At 34.7% G+C, this 13124-nt stretch overlaps 1 protein-coding gene across 4 annotated transcripts; it reads right to left on the bottom strand.

Annotated features, from left to right (window-relative positions):
• Nucleotides 1-794: 794 nt before the first annotated feature.
• NPGR2 (no pollen germination related 2) lies at nucleotides 795-9846 on the bottom strand. 4 transcript variants are annotated; one of them, XM_086443564.1, is made up of 6 exons: nucleotides 9609-9846; nucleotides 8630-8910; nucleotides 7154-7406; nucleotides 5306-6522; nucleotides 4253-4406; nucleotides 795-1464 (listed from the first exon to the last, which is right to left on the bottom strand). In XM_086443564.1, exons 2-6 carry the CDS (start codon nucleotides 8882-8884, stop codon nucleotides 1148-1150), a joined length of 2196 nt encoding a protein of 731 aa, XP_086299690.1. In that variant the 5' UTR covers nucleotides 8885-8910; nucleotides 9609-9846; the 3' UTR covers nucleotides 795-1147. The 4 variants fall into 4 exon arrangements, with proteins under 4 accessions (XP_086299690.1, XP_086299691.1, XP_086299692.1 ...); XM_086443565.1 differs by having other exon boundaries at nucleotides 8630-8952; XM_086443566.1 differs by lacking the exon at nucleotides 9609-9846 and adding an exon at nucleotides 9465-9596.
• Nucleotides 9847-13124: the final 3278 nt, after the last annotated feature.

Consider the following 13124-nt stretch of genomic DNA (forward strand, 5'->3'; position numbering starts at 1 on the left):
TGGCCCCAACGACCCTTATTAAGATTTGAAGTCTTACTTGGTCATGTTAGCGTGATTAATAAAGTAATGTTTAACTTGATAAAGTAAGGGAGTTTTTGTAATAATACCGGTAGAAATTTCCAGTGTTTAAATAAAGTTTCTTGATGACTTTTGCTCCTGCGGTGCGGAGATGTTGAGAAGTTTAAAAAATCTGCTCTTGCATAGAGAGATTGGGTTTCTGCTCTTGTGCAAAGAGGTGTATCCACACCAGTGCGGAATTTTAAATTTAAAAGAATATTTAAAAAAAAAAAAAAAACCTACACATAAAGTGCCGAATTTGATTCTACATTGCAAATTAAGAAAAATTGGTATTTTTTGTTAAATATTTTTTAATATGGTTTGTGGTGATAATTTTCCCTTAAAAATTCAGCCTTACACACCGCAAGTAGCACTATAAGTTCTTTTGTGAGCCCATCACCTTAATTTTTGAATGCATCAAGGCTCGGCCTTGCCCATTTGGGATGGAAGATATTTTATTTGGTTAATTGAAAGCTTCACTATTTTGAATTGTATATTAGGATCATAGCAACCAAGTCAGGGTTCAGGCATAAATTGACAAAGGGAAAATTTGGTAAAATCAGAAACATCGGAAAAAAAAAAAAATTTAAGCTAGGTTAGAACTATGTAATCACTTCTAATAGCAGGTGTTTTCATATTAAATCATCAAGTTCCATATTAAATTAGAATGATAAGTTAAGAATTCCTATATCATTTATATGCATCCATCCACAAAAAATAACGACAGATTCACAACATATTAAAGGTTTACACCATTCAAAAATATAAAAAAGTTGACCTGCTTAAATTGTTTTCTGATGTGTGTACAAAACCAGTTGCAAGACAAATCACATGTAGTATATTTTGATCATAATTGACTTATTCACAAAACATTCATTTGAATCTCGAACGAATGAAAAGATCCAAAGAAGCATTAAAACAAGATCAAAATCAGAAAACAACTTTTTCATCTTTATATTCCCTTTCAACGACTACTAAATCTATTGAACTTATAGAAATGCGTTTCAAGAATAAGTCCCAAGTAGACCAAAGCATCTCTCTCTTATCTTTAAATATATATGGCTTACAGAGATAAAGCCTGTCCGGTTGGTCATCTAAAGGGTTCGACTGGTGCAGATTCTTCAAGAAGAGCTGCAGCTTCAAAACATTCAGATGCTTCTAGTGCCGATGCACCACCCTCATCCCTGTAAAGCATCCCGAGATTATACCAAGCAGAAGGGTTCGTTCTATCTAATCGGAGTGCATCTGTTAAAAAGCTTCTCACAACGGCCAAACACCGATCACCCAACTTTCGGAGAAGAATAGCTGTAGAGATCAAGCTTGGGACATAAGTGGGTTCCACATCTAATGCACTTGTGAAGGCTTGAAGTGCTTCTTTGTGGAGACCCTTTGCTTCATATAGTAAACCTGCAAAGATTAGGACCAAAGTTTTAAATCAAAGCCACTTATACTGGGATCAATATTTCATAAATTTCTTCTGACCATTTAATCATTGAAGCTGTCAAAGATGATTTATTGCATAAACTACGCTAAATGGGTAAAACTAAAAAATTCAATCTGATAGAAATCCATTTTGAAGTATATCTGGTGCAAGACTAAATAATATTCTAATCCTTATAGTCATTGAACACTCTTTCGACTAGTTCTATTAAGCAATTAATGAAGTACAAAATCCATCCAAGACAATTCCATTACTAATACAAGAAGAGAGCTGCTATTGGCACCCCACCTTATTAGACCCCAATTTCTTGAGTTATTTATCACATCTCACTTCAAGATTCAAGCACAGTCTTCAAATATTACAAAGGTTTGACTCAAATTATAATCTCAACATTACAAAACATTATAACTCTCCGTTCGAACAATTTCAGTATTTGTTTACTAGGCTCATATAAAATCCTAAACCCCAAAAATAGAAATCTAGAAACAAAAACCAAAAACAAGAGAGCTTCTATTGGCACCCCAACTTTTAGTTATTCTCAACCATTCACTTATTTTCTTTATTTTTAATTGGGGTGTAATGAGTAAACGTTGGAGTGCCAATAGCCGCTCTCTACAAGAATCATCAGAGAAACGAAGATTGATTTAGATATGTCAGACCTGTTTTAGATCAAGAAGGAAACAACAGTATGCCATCTTCTTTCTAATACTAGTTGCAATTTTTGGGTATTTATTTTATATCTTGGGTGAGTGGTTCTTTTTACAACACACAGAACAATGAAACAAATATTATGTCTGGGGAGGAGCAGATAGTCATTCTTTTTTTTTTTTTAACGACAACACCCTTTCCATTTCTTGAAGCTCCTCAATTTGGGTTTCTACTCAGTTGATGAAAGCTCTTCGGATTCCAAAGAGACAGCTTGAGAGAGAGGTTGAAACTCCCCATCCTCAAAACATACAATTATTTTCTCTTTCCAAATGGCCTAACAAAAAGACCTCCCCCTCCCCCTCATCCTCCAAAATTTGCTTGAAAGCATTTTAGAGTAGGTCCAACTAATCTCTTTTAACAAACAAATGACGCCACACCTCAAAAGAAAACTTGCAAAGTAGGACTAAAGGTCCATTAACTACCTAATCGCTTGACAAATAAAGCAGATGTTGGGGATAGTCTTCCTCCTAACTAGAAAGTTAGCCGATTGGTTTCTTATAAACCTCATTCAAACAAAGAAAACCACTTTCAAAGGAATGCATTGAGTCCATTACAAGAGAGGTTGGCAAATAACCTAGCACTGAAGATACAAATGATGAGTGGAAAGACCTCACGAAGAAGGTATACCTTCAGCGGCTTCCACCTACAAATCCTCCAGTCCACTCCATATGATCCACCAAATTCTCACGTACATGTTGTCTAAGCAACGAGTCTATACTTCTAAATTCAAATTGAGTTCTATAATTTTCAAAACAAACTTGTTACAATTACTAAACATGCTGCTCTTTGCATTTTGCTTAGTGATTCATTATATTGTGGAAAAGTAAAAGGAGAAGACACGACAACATCCAAGGTTTAAAATCTCATCTCGAGGTAACGTATCAGTTAGGAAGAAAACTAGGACCGGTGTCAACCAAAATATTCTGAGACAATCCATCAAAGTTTAATGTTCTTTTGGCTGAAACAGGAATGTTCCACCTGAAACATTCCAAAACTTTGAACTCTAAGTTACCCAATTCATTTCTACTAGTCTGAACGGTACGAAACGAACCAGTTTGTACAATCAAGTGAACCATGAACCACAGAATTTTGGTTGGGTTCGACGAACCAAAGCATGAAATTCGGCGAACCCACCAATTTGTTTCGGTTAACCAAATATTTTTTTAATTGATTTTTTATTTTTTTTCATTGTTCATATTTAAAATTTAGATTATTTTATTAATTTATTTTTCTTTAACTTAGAATTTTTTAATATTATAATTGCAATTGTAACTTGTATACTTGAATTATATATATGCACAAGCAAACTGATCTAGGAAACCAAAGCGAACCCAAAAATGAATTTTCTCTACCTACCCCTAATTCAAACTGACTAACCAGGTGACATAGCTTTGAACCATGGTCACATCCATCACTTAATTACCAAAACAGTGTCAAATAATAACTACTATTGCAATTGAGATTTCAACTCTGGTCACTCAGAGATTGTTTATTTGAAGTCACCCACACCTATCTTTCGTAACAATACAAAGTGATTCAGATTTCCACCAATATCATGCTATGACCTTAATTCTCACCATTTAATTAACGTCATGTTTTTTTCTTTTTATAAAGGTAATTAACATACTCATTGCGCTTTCTTGCGCATCCATACATAACTCCAGTTGCAAATTTGAAGGCTCAAGTAATCTATAGAAAGTGGTTCTTGATAATCATACATTACATCATTTTCTTTCATCATAGTTCTACAAATCCAATGGGGCTCCATCCCCCCAAAATTTTTCCAATTTATAACATAGAAGACAAGAACTAAAAGAAGTTTCAGCAAACTTAAACATTTGTCTACTGTTTCCCATTTAGAGTGCTTCTATTATGATGTACTGGTGAGAACACAAGTATAAGACAACATATAAGAGAAACAGCCATCCAAAATTTCATGACAGGTATGTATAATAATCTCATCATTGAAAACATGTCACAACTATTAGGATCCAATAAAGGAAAGACTGAATAAAAGAACAAACAAGAAAATGAACATCAGCATACCTGTGGCATGCCACCTAGAAGCAGAATGAGGAGCAATGGCCTTGGATTTAGAGAGACAGACCTCAGCATCCCGCCATTGTGATAAACTTGTATAGACATTAGCCAGATCATGCCATGTTTCTAATTCCAAACCTCTATCATGGTTGTCATTGCCCTATCACAAATCATAGACAAAAAAGTGTAATGGCAATAAGAAATACTGATCTCCATAATGGATTGCATGTAAAAATAATTAAACACAAAATGAAAACAGCAACCCTAAGAAAATATTTATAAAATCCGCCTAAAGGAAAGTTTTCTGTGTTCATCCCTTCCCATAAAAAAAGAGAGATTTTTTTTAATAAAGAGGCTATTGGCAACCAAACTTTTACTTATTACACCCAAATTAAGAAACAAAAAAAAGTGAATGGTTGAGTAAGTAAAAGTTGGGGTGCCAATAGTAGATCTTTCTCTCTTTTTTTGTTAGATTTCTATTTTTAGGTTTATGATTTTAAATGAGCCTAACCCTACTTGTAAACAACAATTGAAATTTTTTGAATGTGTTAGTTATAATGTTTTGTAATGTTGATTAATAACTTGAGCCAAATTTTTGTAATATTTGAATAGTGTGTTTTAATCTTTATTTGATGTGTGATAAATAATTTAAGAAGTTGGGGTGTAATAAGTAAAAGTTGGGTTGCCAATAGCAGCTCTCTTTTTCGAAATGCCACAGTAGGTTGAAATATAAACACCCCTGTAGTAGTAATATTAAGTGGGAAATTTCAGAGGGAGATGTTAAGTGGAAGGAGAGTTGGGGTTTTCGGATGCGGGAAAGCTCTCTGCAAAGAAGGAGAAGCCAAAATGCAGTGAGTTTCAAAAAGGAAACCTCATAAAACTGATTCAAATCTCTTCCCCCAATACTATTGGTCTTGAGAGGTATCATTGCACACAACGTCTCAGTAGGTGAGACCAATCCAGTTTATTTGGTCAAATTATTGGATTGAAAGCATTACAACACGAGTTCCTCATTAATGCCCAAAAATACATAATGGAGAAAATAACCAATTATAGAACCTTAAGAAGCTTTTTCCCGACTCCAAAACTTTTATTCTGAACTTGAAGAATGGCAAGAAGATGAGTATACGTCTCAACAGCATTCTTTAATTGACCTTGTACAATCTGTAGCTTAGCTTTAGTTCTCAACAAACTCCCTTGATCCCACTTTCCAGTCTCATCCAAAGCAGCATTGATGATAGTTTCAGCATCGGCAAACCGTTTCTGAGCTGACAGTATTCGAGCCAATAAGATCCATCCTTTAACATTTGACCCCGCTTCAAGTTTCAAAAACTGCTTTGCATAATAAAGTGCAACATCCAACTTTCTCTGCTCAGCATTTTCTAGACTGAGATGGAACAAAACTTTAGGATCTGTATCTCTCATTGTTCTCTCAGCAGTTTGTAGTGCCTCAAGTGCCTCAGATTGACATGCAATCCTCTCAGCGTCAGACACGACTGATCGAGCCTGAGCTGATAGTGAGATACCAAGTAAGCAATTCGCGATACTGCTCACCTGTTCGCAACCTCCCTGAACACTGGCAAGCGCTCTATGGGCAAAACTCACACCTTCTTCTGCACACATAGGGTTCTCCCCGCAAATCTTTGAAGCCAATAATAAAGCGTTTACGGAATTCGAATTCTCTTGACTACTCAAAAAATTCCTTAGTAAATTCAAAGCAACAAAATCCTCACCTTCCCCATAGTAACAAAGGGAAAGAGTGTAATATCTTTCTTTCCTGTCTAAAATCCCAGGGAGCAATTCTTCAATCTGATTAGCTAAGCCTCTTAGTTCCCCCGAAACAGATAAAGCAAAGGAAAGATGGTCAATGATTGATGGGTCCCACTCAATCCTTTTAAGACAAAATTTCCTTAAAAGAATCATTAAAAGAAGAACGGCCTCTTCTATATTGTTTCTTGGTACAAAGGATCCTTCGAGTTGGGAACGGAGGTTCGGGGGACTAGCATCACTACCACCGTAGAGAAGAAAAATGGCAAACTCTTTTTGTATCTTTGAGGTGGTCTCCATGTCAAGGTTCCAGTGATGGAGGAGGGCTCTCCTATATGACAAGATTGCTTCGTGCGGAAGACCGGCAAGTTTCCATAACTCTGGAAGCAACTCTACGGCTTTATTTAGAGTCTCCTGCAATTTACAATCGGTACCAAGGCTTTCAGGCAAGCCTTCTGGTAATGCAGATTCAACAGTGTCCAAAATTACTTTGCATGATTGAGCGGCTTCTGCAAAAAAAATGATCAGAAAGAAAGATTAGCTATGCAATGATTCTTTTAGAGAGCTTCTATTGCCACTCCAACTTTTGCTAATGCCACCCCAAGATGTGCGTTAATTCTTTGGTGAATTACGTAAGAAATGGGGTGACATTAGCAAAAGTTGGTGTGGCAATAGAATCTCTCTTCTTTTATCTGTGATTTTGTATAGCTTGAGGCCCTCTTTTCTTTATGATTATCAAGGGAAGACACCTAAGCCTTTTTTAAAAACGTTAACTTTCAAGATTAACGGAAATGGCTCGTTCAGGGAAATTTTTGGAGAGGAAAACAAATTGGATGCCTTAAAGCAATTAAAGATAGTGGTTTGGAAAACATGCGTGCTTATTCATTCAAGAAAATGTCATGAAGATCTTAAGCATGTCAGTGTTTTTCAAAACTAAAGAAAATTTAAAATGCAAAAAACATGTAGCAATGCCCTTGAGGGTCCTAATATTTTGTGAAGAAAAACAAGTAAATTATTCCTAATAAATGCATGGTCATGATCTTTAGGAAATCCAATATCCAAAGCTCTAGATGACAAAAGAAATACAGAAGAATAATAACCAAGTCCGATGAACCCAACAATAACCAAGTAAGAAAATACCTTTATGCCTTCCAAGGGAATGCAAGGATTTTGCTTTGAGAAAAATTGCTTCAAAGAGTAAACTAACAGAATGTATAGACATGGGTGGGGCAGCATCACTCTGAGAACGGCGTCTGCGAGGTTCAACTCTTCTAGCGATGTAGAGTTTCATCTTGGACGTCACAGAAGCAATGTCTATTCCTTCAAATACATGAAGAGCTCCTTCTATATTTCCTCTTTGATATTCAAGTCTTCCTAGCAAAGCCCTCGCTTCCTATAAATTGCAAAGATTTCCAAGCTTCACAACCCGATTTAAGAAAATGAACTGAGGACTTTAAGTTTGCATGAGAAGCTACCCAAAACATATCACATGCATGGAAGCAATCAAAAGTGAAATTTAAACTATAAGAATAATATTGAGAGTGCGTGATGGTAGGTCAAACTGAACAGTAGATAGTCCCAAGATGATGATCAATGTATCAACATTCATCCATTAGATAAGATGCACAGACTATAGTTGCTAAAATTTAAATGCATAAAGCTGTCATTCAGCTAAACTGTTTTGTGTCAGTTTAAGTCTACTAAGAAAAATCGCAGAAATAGGTGAAGAATTTCCTTAAACCATCCACTAAGCCAAGGAATCATTCTAGAGCACACAGTCTCCCACCTAAATACAAACTCTTCAAAGAAAACATCTTTGAACTCAAGAAATAGTTTACGCAAAAAAAAAAAAAAAGAAAAAGAAAAAAAGAAAAAGGCCAAGAATATTAAAAACAATATCCTAAGATTGAGATTCCGCTCCTTGGAAGGCTCTTCTATTCCTTTCCAACCATATCCCCCAGCACACTGCGAATGGAAGAATACACCAAAGGATTTTTTTTTGAAAAGAAAAAAAAAAAAAAAAAAAAAAAAATCCCAAAGGATTTTCTTCCTCCCAGAGAACAAAGATTGGTCCCAACCTAGGAATAGATATAGGACTGAGCTTGGGAGTGCCCAACTGAAGTTGAAAAGGCCTGAGAAGTGAGACCAAAGGAGCATGGCTAGAGTTGAATGGGTAACCAGCCAAACTATCTGATTTATTAGCCAAACGATAGAGTAGAATGGGTAACCAACCTATTTAGTTTACCAAAGAACCAAATTGTAGCAAAAGGAATTTTACCTTCCAAGGGGAAACCCCACGTAAGACTTTTCCTTGATTTCAACAACTCCTCGCTGAATAATATTAATGCTAATAGAAAATTCTAAATCACTCGAAGGCAAGAAAGGTGTTACTGCATTACTACATACTAATGACCAAGCAATCTCTCTACAAATTCTCAAATACCAGAGCCTAAGATTCACCACGAATTACATCTCAATAAAAAAGAGAGAATTAATCATGTAGTGAACAAGAATTCTTTGAAATACTTATCCACATGTAACAGACAACAATGAACATAATAAGAGTCCAAAAGAAAATAGTACTTGCGACTAATGAGAAGATCTTAAGAAACCAACCTCGTAGTTAAGACATCCGCTTTCACGAAGAGAAGATTCGGCTTCTTCGATGTTGCCTTTATCAGGTCTTTGCTCACTTTCTCCAGCTCTAGAAGAATACCCACTTGCCGAATAGTCCCTTGTTGCGAGGGACTCAGATGACGGAATCATTTCATCTGCTCTTAACTGTTCTCCAGACCGAAGACACTTCATTATCTTCCCCAATTTCGGTCTGACACTGAAACCGCACGCTCTCATCCATTTCTTACCACCCATTCTCTTTCATTAGAATCAAAATTATTCTGATCAACATCACCCATGTAAGACAGAAATCAGGATCCCATCTGGAAAAAAAAAATAATTATACTAGTCCAAGCAAAAGTTTTCTAGTTAGGTTTTTTTTTATGATTAAGAAAATCTAAAGACACCAACCATTGAATTCTTGATCAAATAAAACTCAAAATTTTTTTTAATAAAAAGTAACTGCCATTGACCTTGCCAATTGAACCAAACCTAATTCAGAAACAACATTCCAGTAAAATACAGTTAAACTCCCACCAAATAAAGAAAAAATGCCAACTCACCGCATAATAGAACAAACCCAAACTTATCTTTTTTTTTGTTTTGTTTTGTTTTTCAAAGTTCAAACCCAAAACCCTAAATTATCAGAAGTCAAACATCCAAATCGTAAAGAAAAAAACCAAAGGGTGTTTTTTGAACAACTGCACTTCAGAATTACACCAAAACCACCCAATTTGGCAATTTCAACCCTTTAAACCTTATAAATCATCACCCATCACTCCACATAAGATGAAAGCAACAAAATTTCAAAAAACCCATCAAAATTCAATCCTACCCAGATAAATTCAACACCTGCCACATGAAGTTTTCCTCCCAAACCAGCCCAAATTAAACAATCCCAAACCCTAAGTTGAAGAAAACCCATTATGTCAAAAGTTACAGAACCAAAAAGGGGATAAAATTAAAAGTTAAATAATACCTTCTGTTGAAAAAGAAGAAGAGTTTGGGCCCTCACAACATCAACACCATCACCACCCATCACTTTTAGCTTCTTTAGAAATCTTTGATTAAGAAGAATCCAAAGTTACATGAACTTCTCTCTTTTGGGTTTATTTTCTGATTCTAGGTGTTAACTGTTCAAATTTGCTGCATTTAATGATTCTGAGATTTTGTTCAGAGACGTAAATTTTAGACAATATGGAGAGAAGAAATTGTGGAAATTTTTTTTTTTTAAATATCGTGGAGGTTTTTCTGGAAAGAATGTTGTGGGGTCCAATTTGAAAATTTCCAAGCGATTGTGGTTAAATTCATGCCATGTGGGAGCATTTGACATGACCATTCTTAACTAGGAAGCAAGTCTATTTTCCTAATAGAAATATAATTATTTTCAATCCTAATCTTCATCTTAGAGAGAATGATTTGATATATCATGATACATCTTATTATAATATATCTTATAATACTTTCATACCTTTCCACAAATTATGTAAAATCAATCTTTGCTCTCGTTGACGCCCCCAAATGTAACATGTGTTAGAACCATAGATTTTCCCTCGGGATACACAGCTGTACATCCCCATAAATATGTACAGTTGTGTATCTCGAGAAAAATAATCTATGATTCTAGTACATTCCACATCAGGGGCGGATGGGTGTCTGTCAGAGGGGGAGTGTCGGAAAATCATTATTCTTTGATCATTGAGCAAGCTTGTTGTGTTGTCAAATGGATTGGGTTGACCTAATGATCAAATTTGATCTAGTAAAATAATACCAAGTTTTGAATTTTGATTAAAGATTTGGATCCATAGGATTGGTCTCCCCATAGGGTCGGCAACGGGTCGCATGAAGTATATATCCATATCCAAAATCTTATATTTGGATTTCCGTATGGGAATTTGTTAAAGGTATATCCTTTTCTATTCAATTATTTAAATGATATCTGTATCCCCGACTCATACCCAAATTTTAATGGATATCCGAATCAGATATATACCTCATTGTGATTTTATTTTTTAAATCGGATAAACTGAGACCTTTGATTATACCTTTGCTTCTTGATGCATGGTCTCGGCCATCTCACCTATCCTTGGGGGTCAATTCAGGTGTAGTTATGTACCTAACTATTAAATGTTGGCCTTTAACGATGCAAATCAAGATCTCAACTACTTATGTTCCTCACTTCCATGACTCTTTAAGACATTAAAGATACAAAATAGTACTCGGGGTACAATTCTAAATCTCCAAACATATGAGAGAATTAATAGTGTTTTGGTGGGTAATGAATCTTCTCTTCCTATTTTTACCAATATGGCACCGATTTTTACCTTCTTATCTCATTCCCTTACATTGAATAATGTTCTTCTAGTTCCTCGAATTCTTAAAAAATCTATTCCTTGGAAATTGGTTTACAAGATAACAGTCGTTAATTATTTGAATTCTCACATATTTATGTGTAATAGAATAGGGAAGACACCGGGAATCAAAAGTAGAAGATCAGTACGATCCCTCCATCGAAAGAAATCACTATTTTCATTTCACTTTTCTATTTTTCATGCTTTTTTAGTCATTGGTACAACCATTTGGGTTGTTGTTTAGTTATAATAGTTGAGTTGCTAAGTAAAGAAGTGGTTTTTATATAATAAGAAAAAAAGAAAAAAAGAAGGGTTATTTTCTAATTTAATCACTTATTAGATAGAAAAAGAGACAAAGACAGTCATTTTCTCTTCATAATAAATGCTTGAAATTAATCATTTGGGTCATCTCTATTTTTTATTATTATTTTATAGTCATGTTGGAATGACCTTAAGATTGGACCTCATATTGCATATCTTGACGTGAAAGTGGATAAGAACCATAGATGCCTTTTCACTAATATATCGAGGAAAAGCATCTATAGTTCCCATATACTTTCATGTTAGGGTGTGCGACGTGAGGGCCAATCTTGAGGTCACTTCAGAATTATTATTTTTTTATTTTTTATTTATTAATAATTATAACCTCCACATATGATTTTATCATAAAGTATGAATTTGAGTTGTTTTTACCATTTTTCTTCGTTTCTAAAAGTTTTTGCAGAAAATCAACTGTCATCGATTAAGACTAATAGTTTGATGATGCAAAGCTTTGAATTTGTTGCTCATTTGGATTGATGTGGAATAATAAAAAAGGTTCTTTCTCATAGATAAGCTCAAAATGGGAGGATTCAATAAAAATATTAGACTCACACTTCTTTCTCACAACCATGCTTCTACTCACCTTTTGGTTGAGGCCTTCACAACTGCAACAAATATCATCAATCGTTGCCTTATCATAGTTCTTCAATGCTCTTGATCATCATAAATTTCATTTCTTATTTGGTAGCTTCTTACTTCATGAAAAATACTTTCAGATCGATGTCTCTACTTTCCACTCTTGATACATTGTGCCGCTCATAAATTAGCATCAGAAGAGTGCAATACCCCACACAAATCAAGGAGTTTCCATATCTTCAAAAAATCAGGTGGCACGCTTACATCTCACAATATATATTCTTTGATGAAAATGTAGGTGAATTTTTCTTTGTTAGTACCCTCTCCCCTGTCTCCCCGACATATGCCCCCATCATAAAATCATAGATCATTTGCATCTGGATACAAAAGAAAATGATTTATGATTTTACGTATCCCAAGGCAAATGATCCATGATTTTGTGATGGGGCGTATGTTAGAGGGGGAGTCAAGAAATCATTATTCTTTTCCAATTTAATTTAGTCTGATTTGTCTTTGGGCATGAGTGCACCGTCACTGCCTTGTGTAGAAGTTATTTCTTCCCATGTGTAGGAACCTTACATTGTGATCATAATAAGTTATTTCTTGTTATGGAATAATTGCAACTTTATTCTCCTAAGCTTATGCAACATATCCAACTAATTTGCCACGTTAGGATTATGTGAAACATTATTTTCTGGGGAGCTATGTTTGACTTCAGCAGAACATGCCATGTCACCATCTCTCTTATTATGATCATACATCATAATAAGAGATTGAAAACAACTCCAATCCATGTTGGATTTTTATAGTCATCTTTATTGAAAAAAACAAAAAATTCTATATAATTCTCAGCATAGAAAGATCTTAGAACAGAAACATAATGGAGTTTTCAGAGAGTTTATTAAGAAAGAAAGTCATAACTTGGGAAAATATATCAAATCTCACATTGAGTCACAATGGCTCAACATAATTTGAAATTTCCTAAAAGATGTTTATCATGCCTTTTCGACATTCGGTCTATGTAATATTTAGGGGTATGCCCTTAATATTATTTATATAATTTTCTCTTTTATACAATTCTCATTGATTGTTTAGCTAAAAATTATAAAGTTGGTTTTTCTTCTATATATTATTTATTACTTTACGATGAAATCTCAAAAAATATAACAGATGAACATTGGGTAAGTTCACTATATGGTTCATACCTCAACTCTTTTCTTTTCTTTACTTAATTCGATCATCTCCTA

Source organism: Akebia trifoliata, chromosome 5 (genome assembly GCF_017979445.1).
Source record: "Akebia trifoliata isolate Shusen 1 chromosome 5, ASM1797944v1, whole genome shotgun sequence".
Taxonomy (NCBI): Eukaryota; Viridiplantae; Streptophyta; class Magnoliopsida; order Ranunculales; family Lardizabalaceae; genus Akebia; species Akebia trifoliata.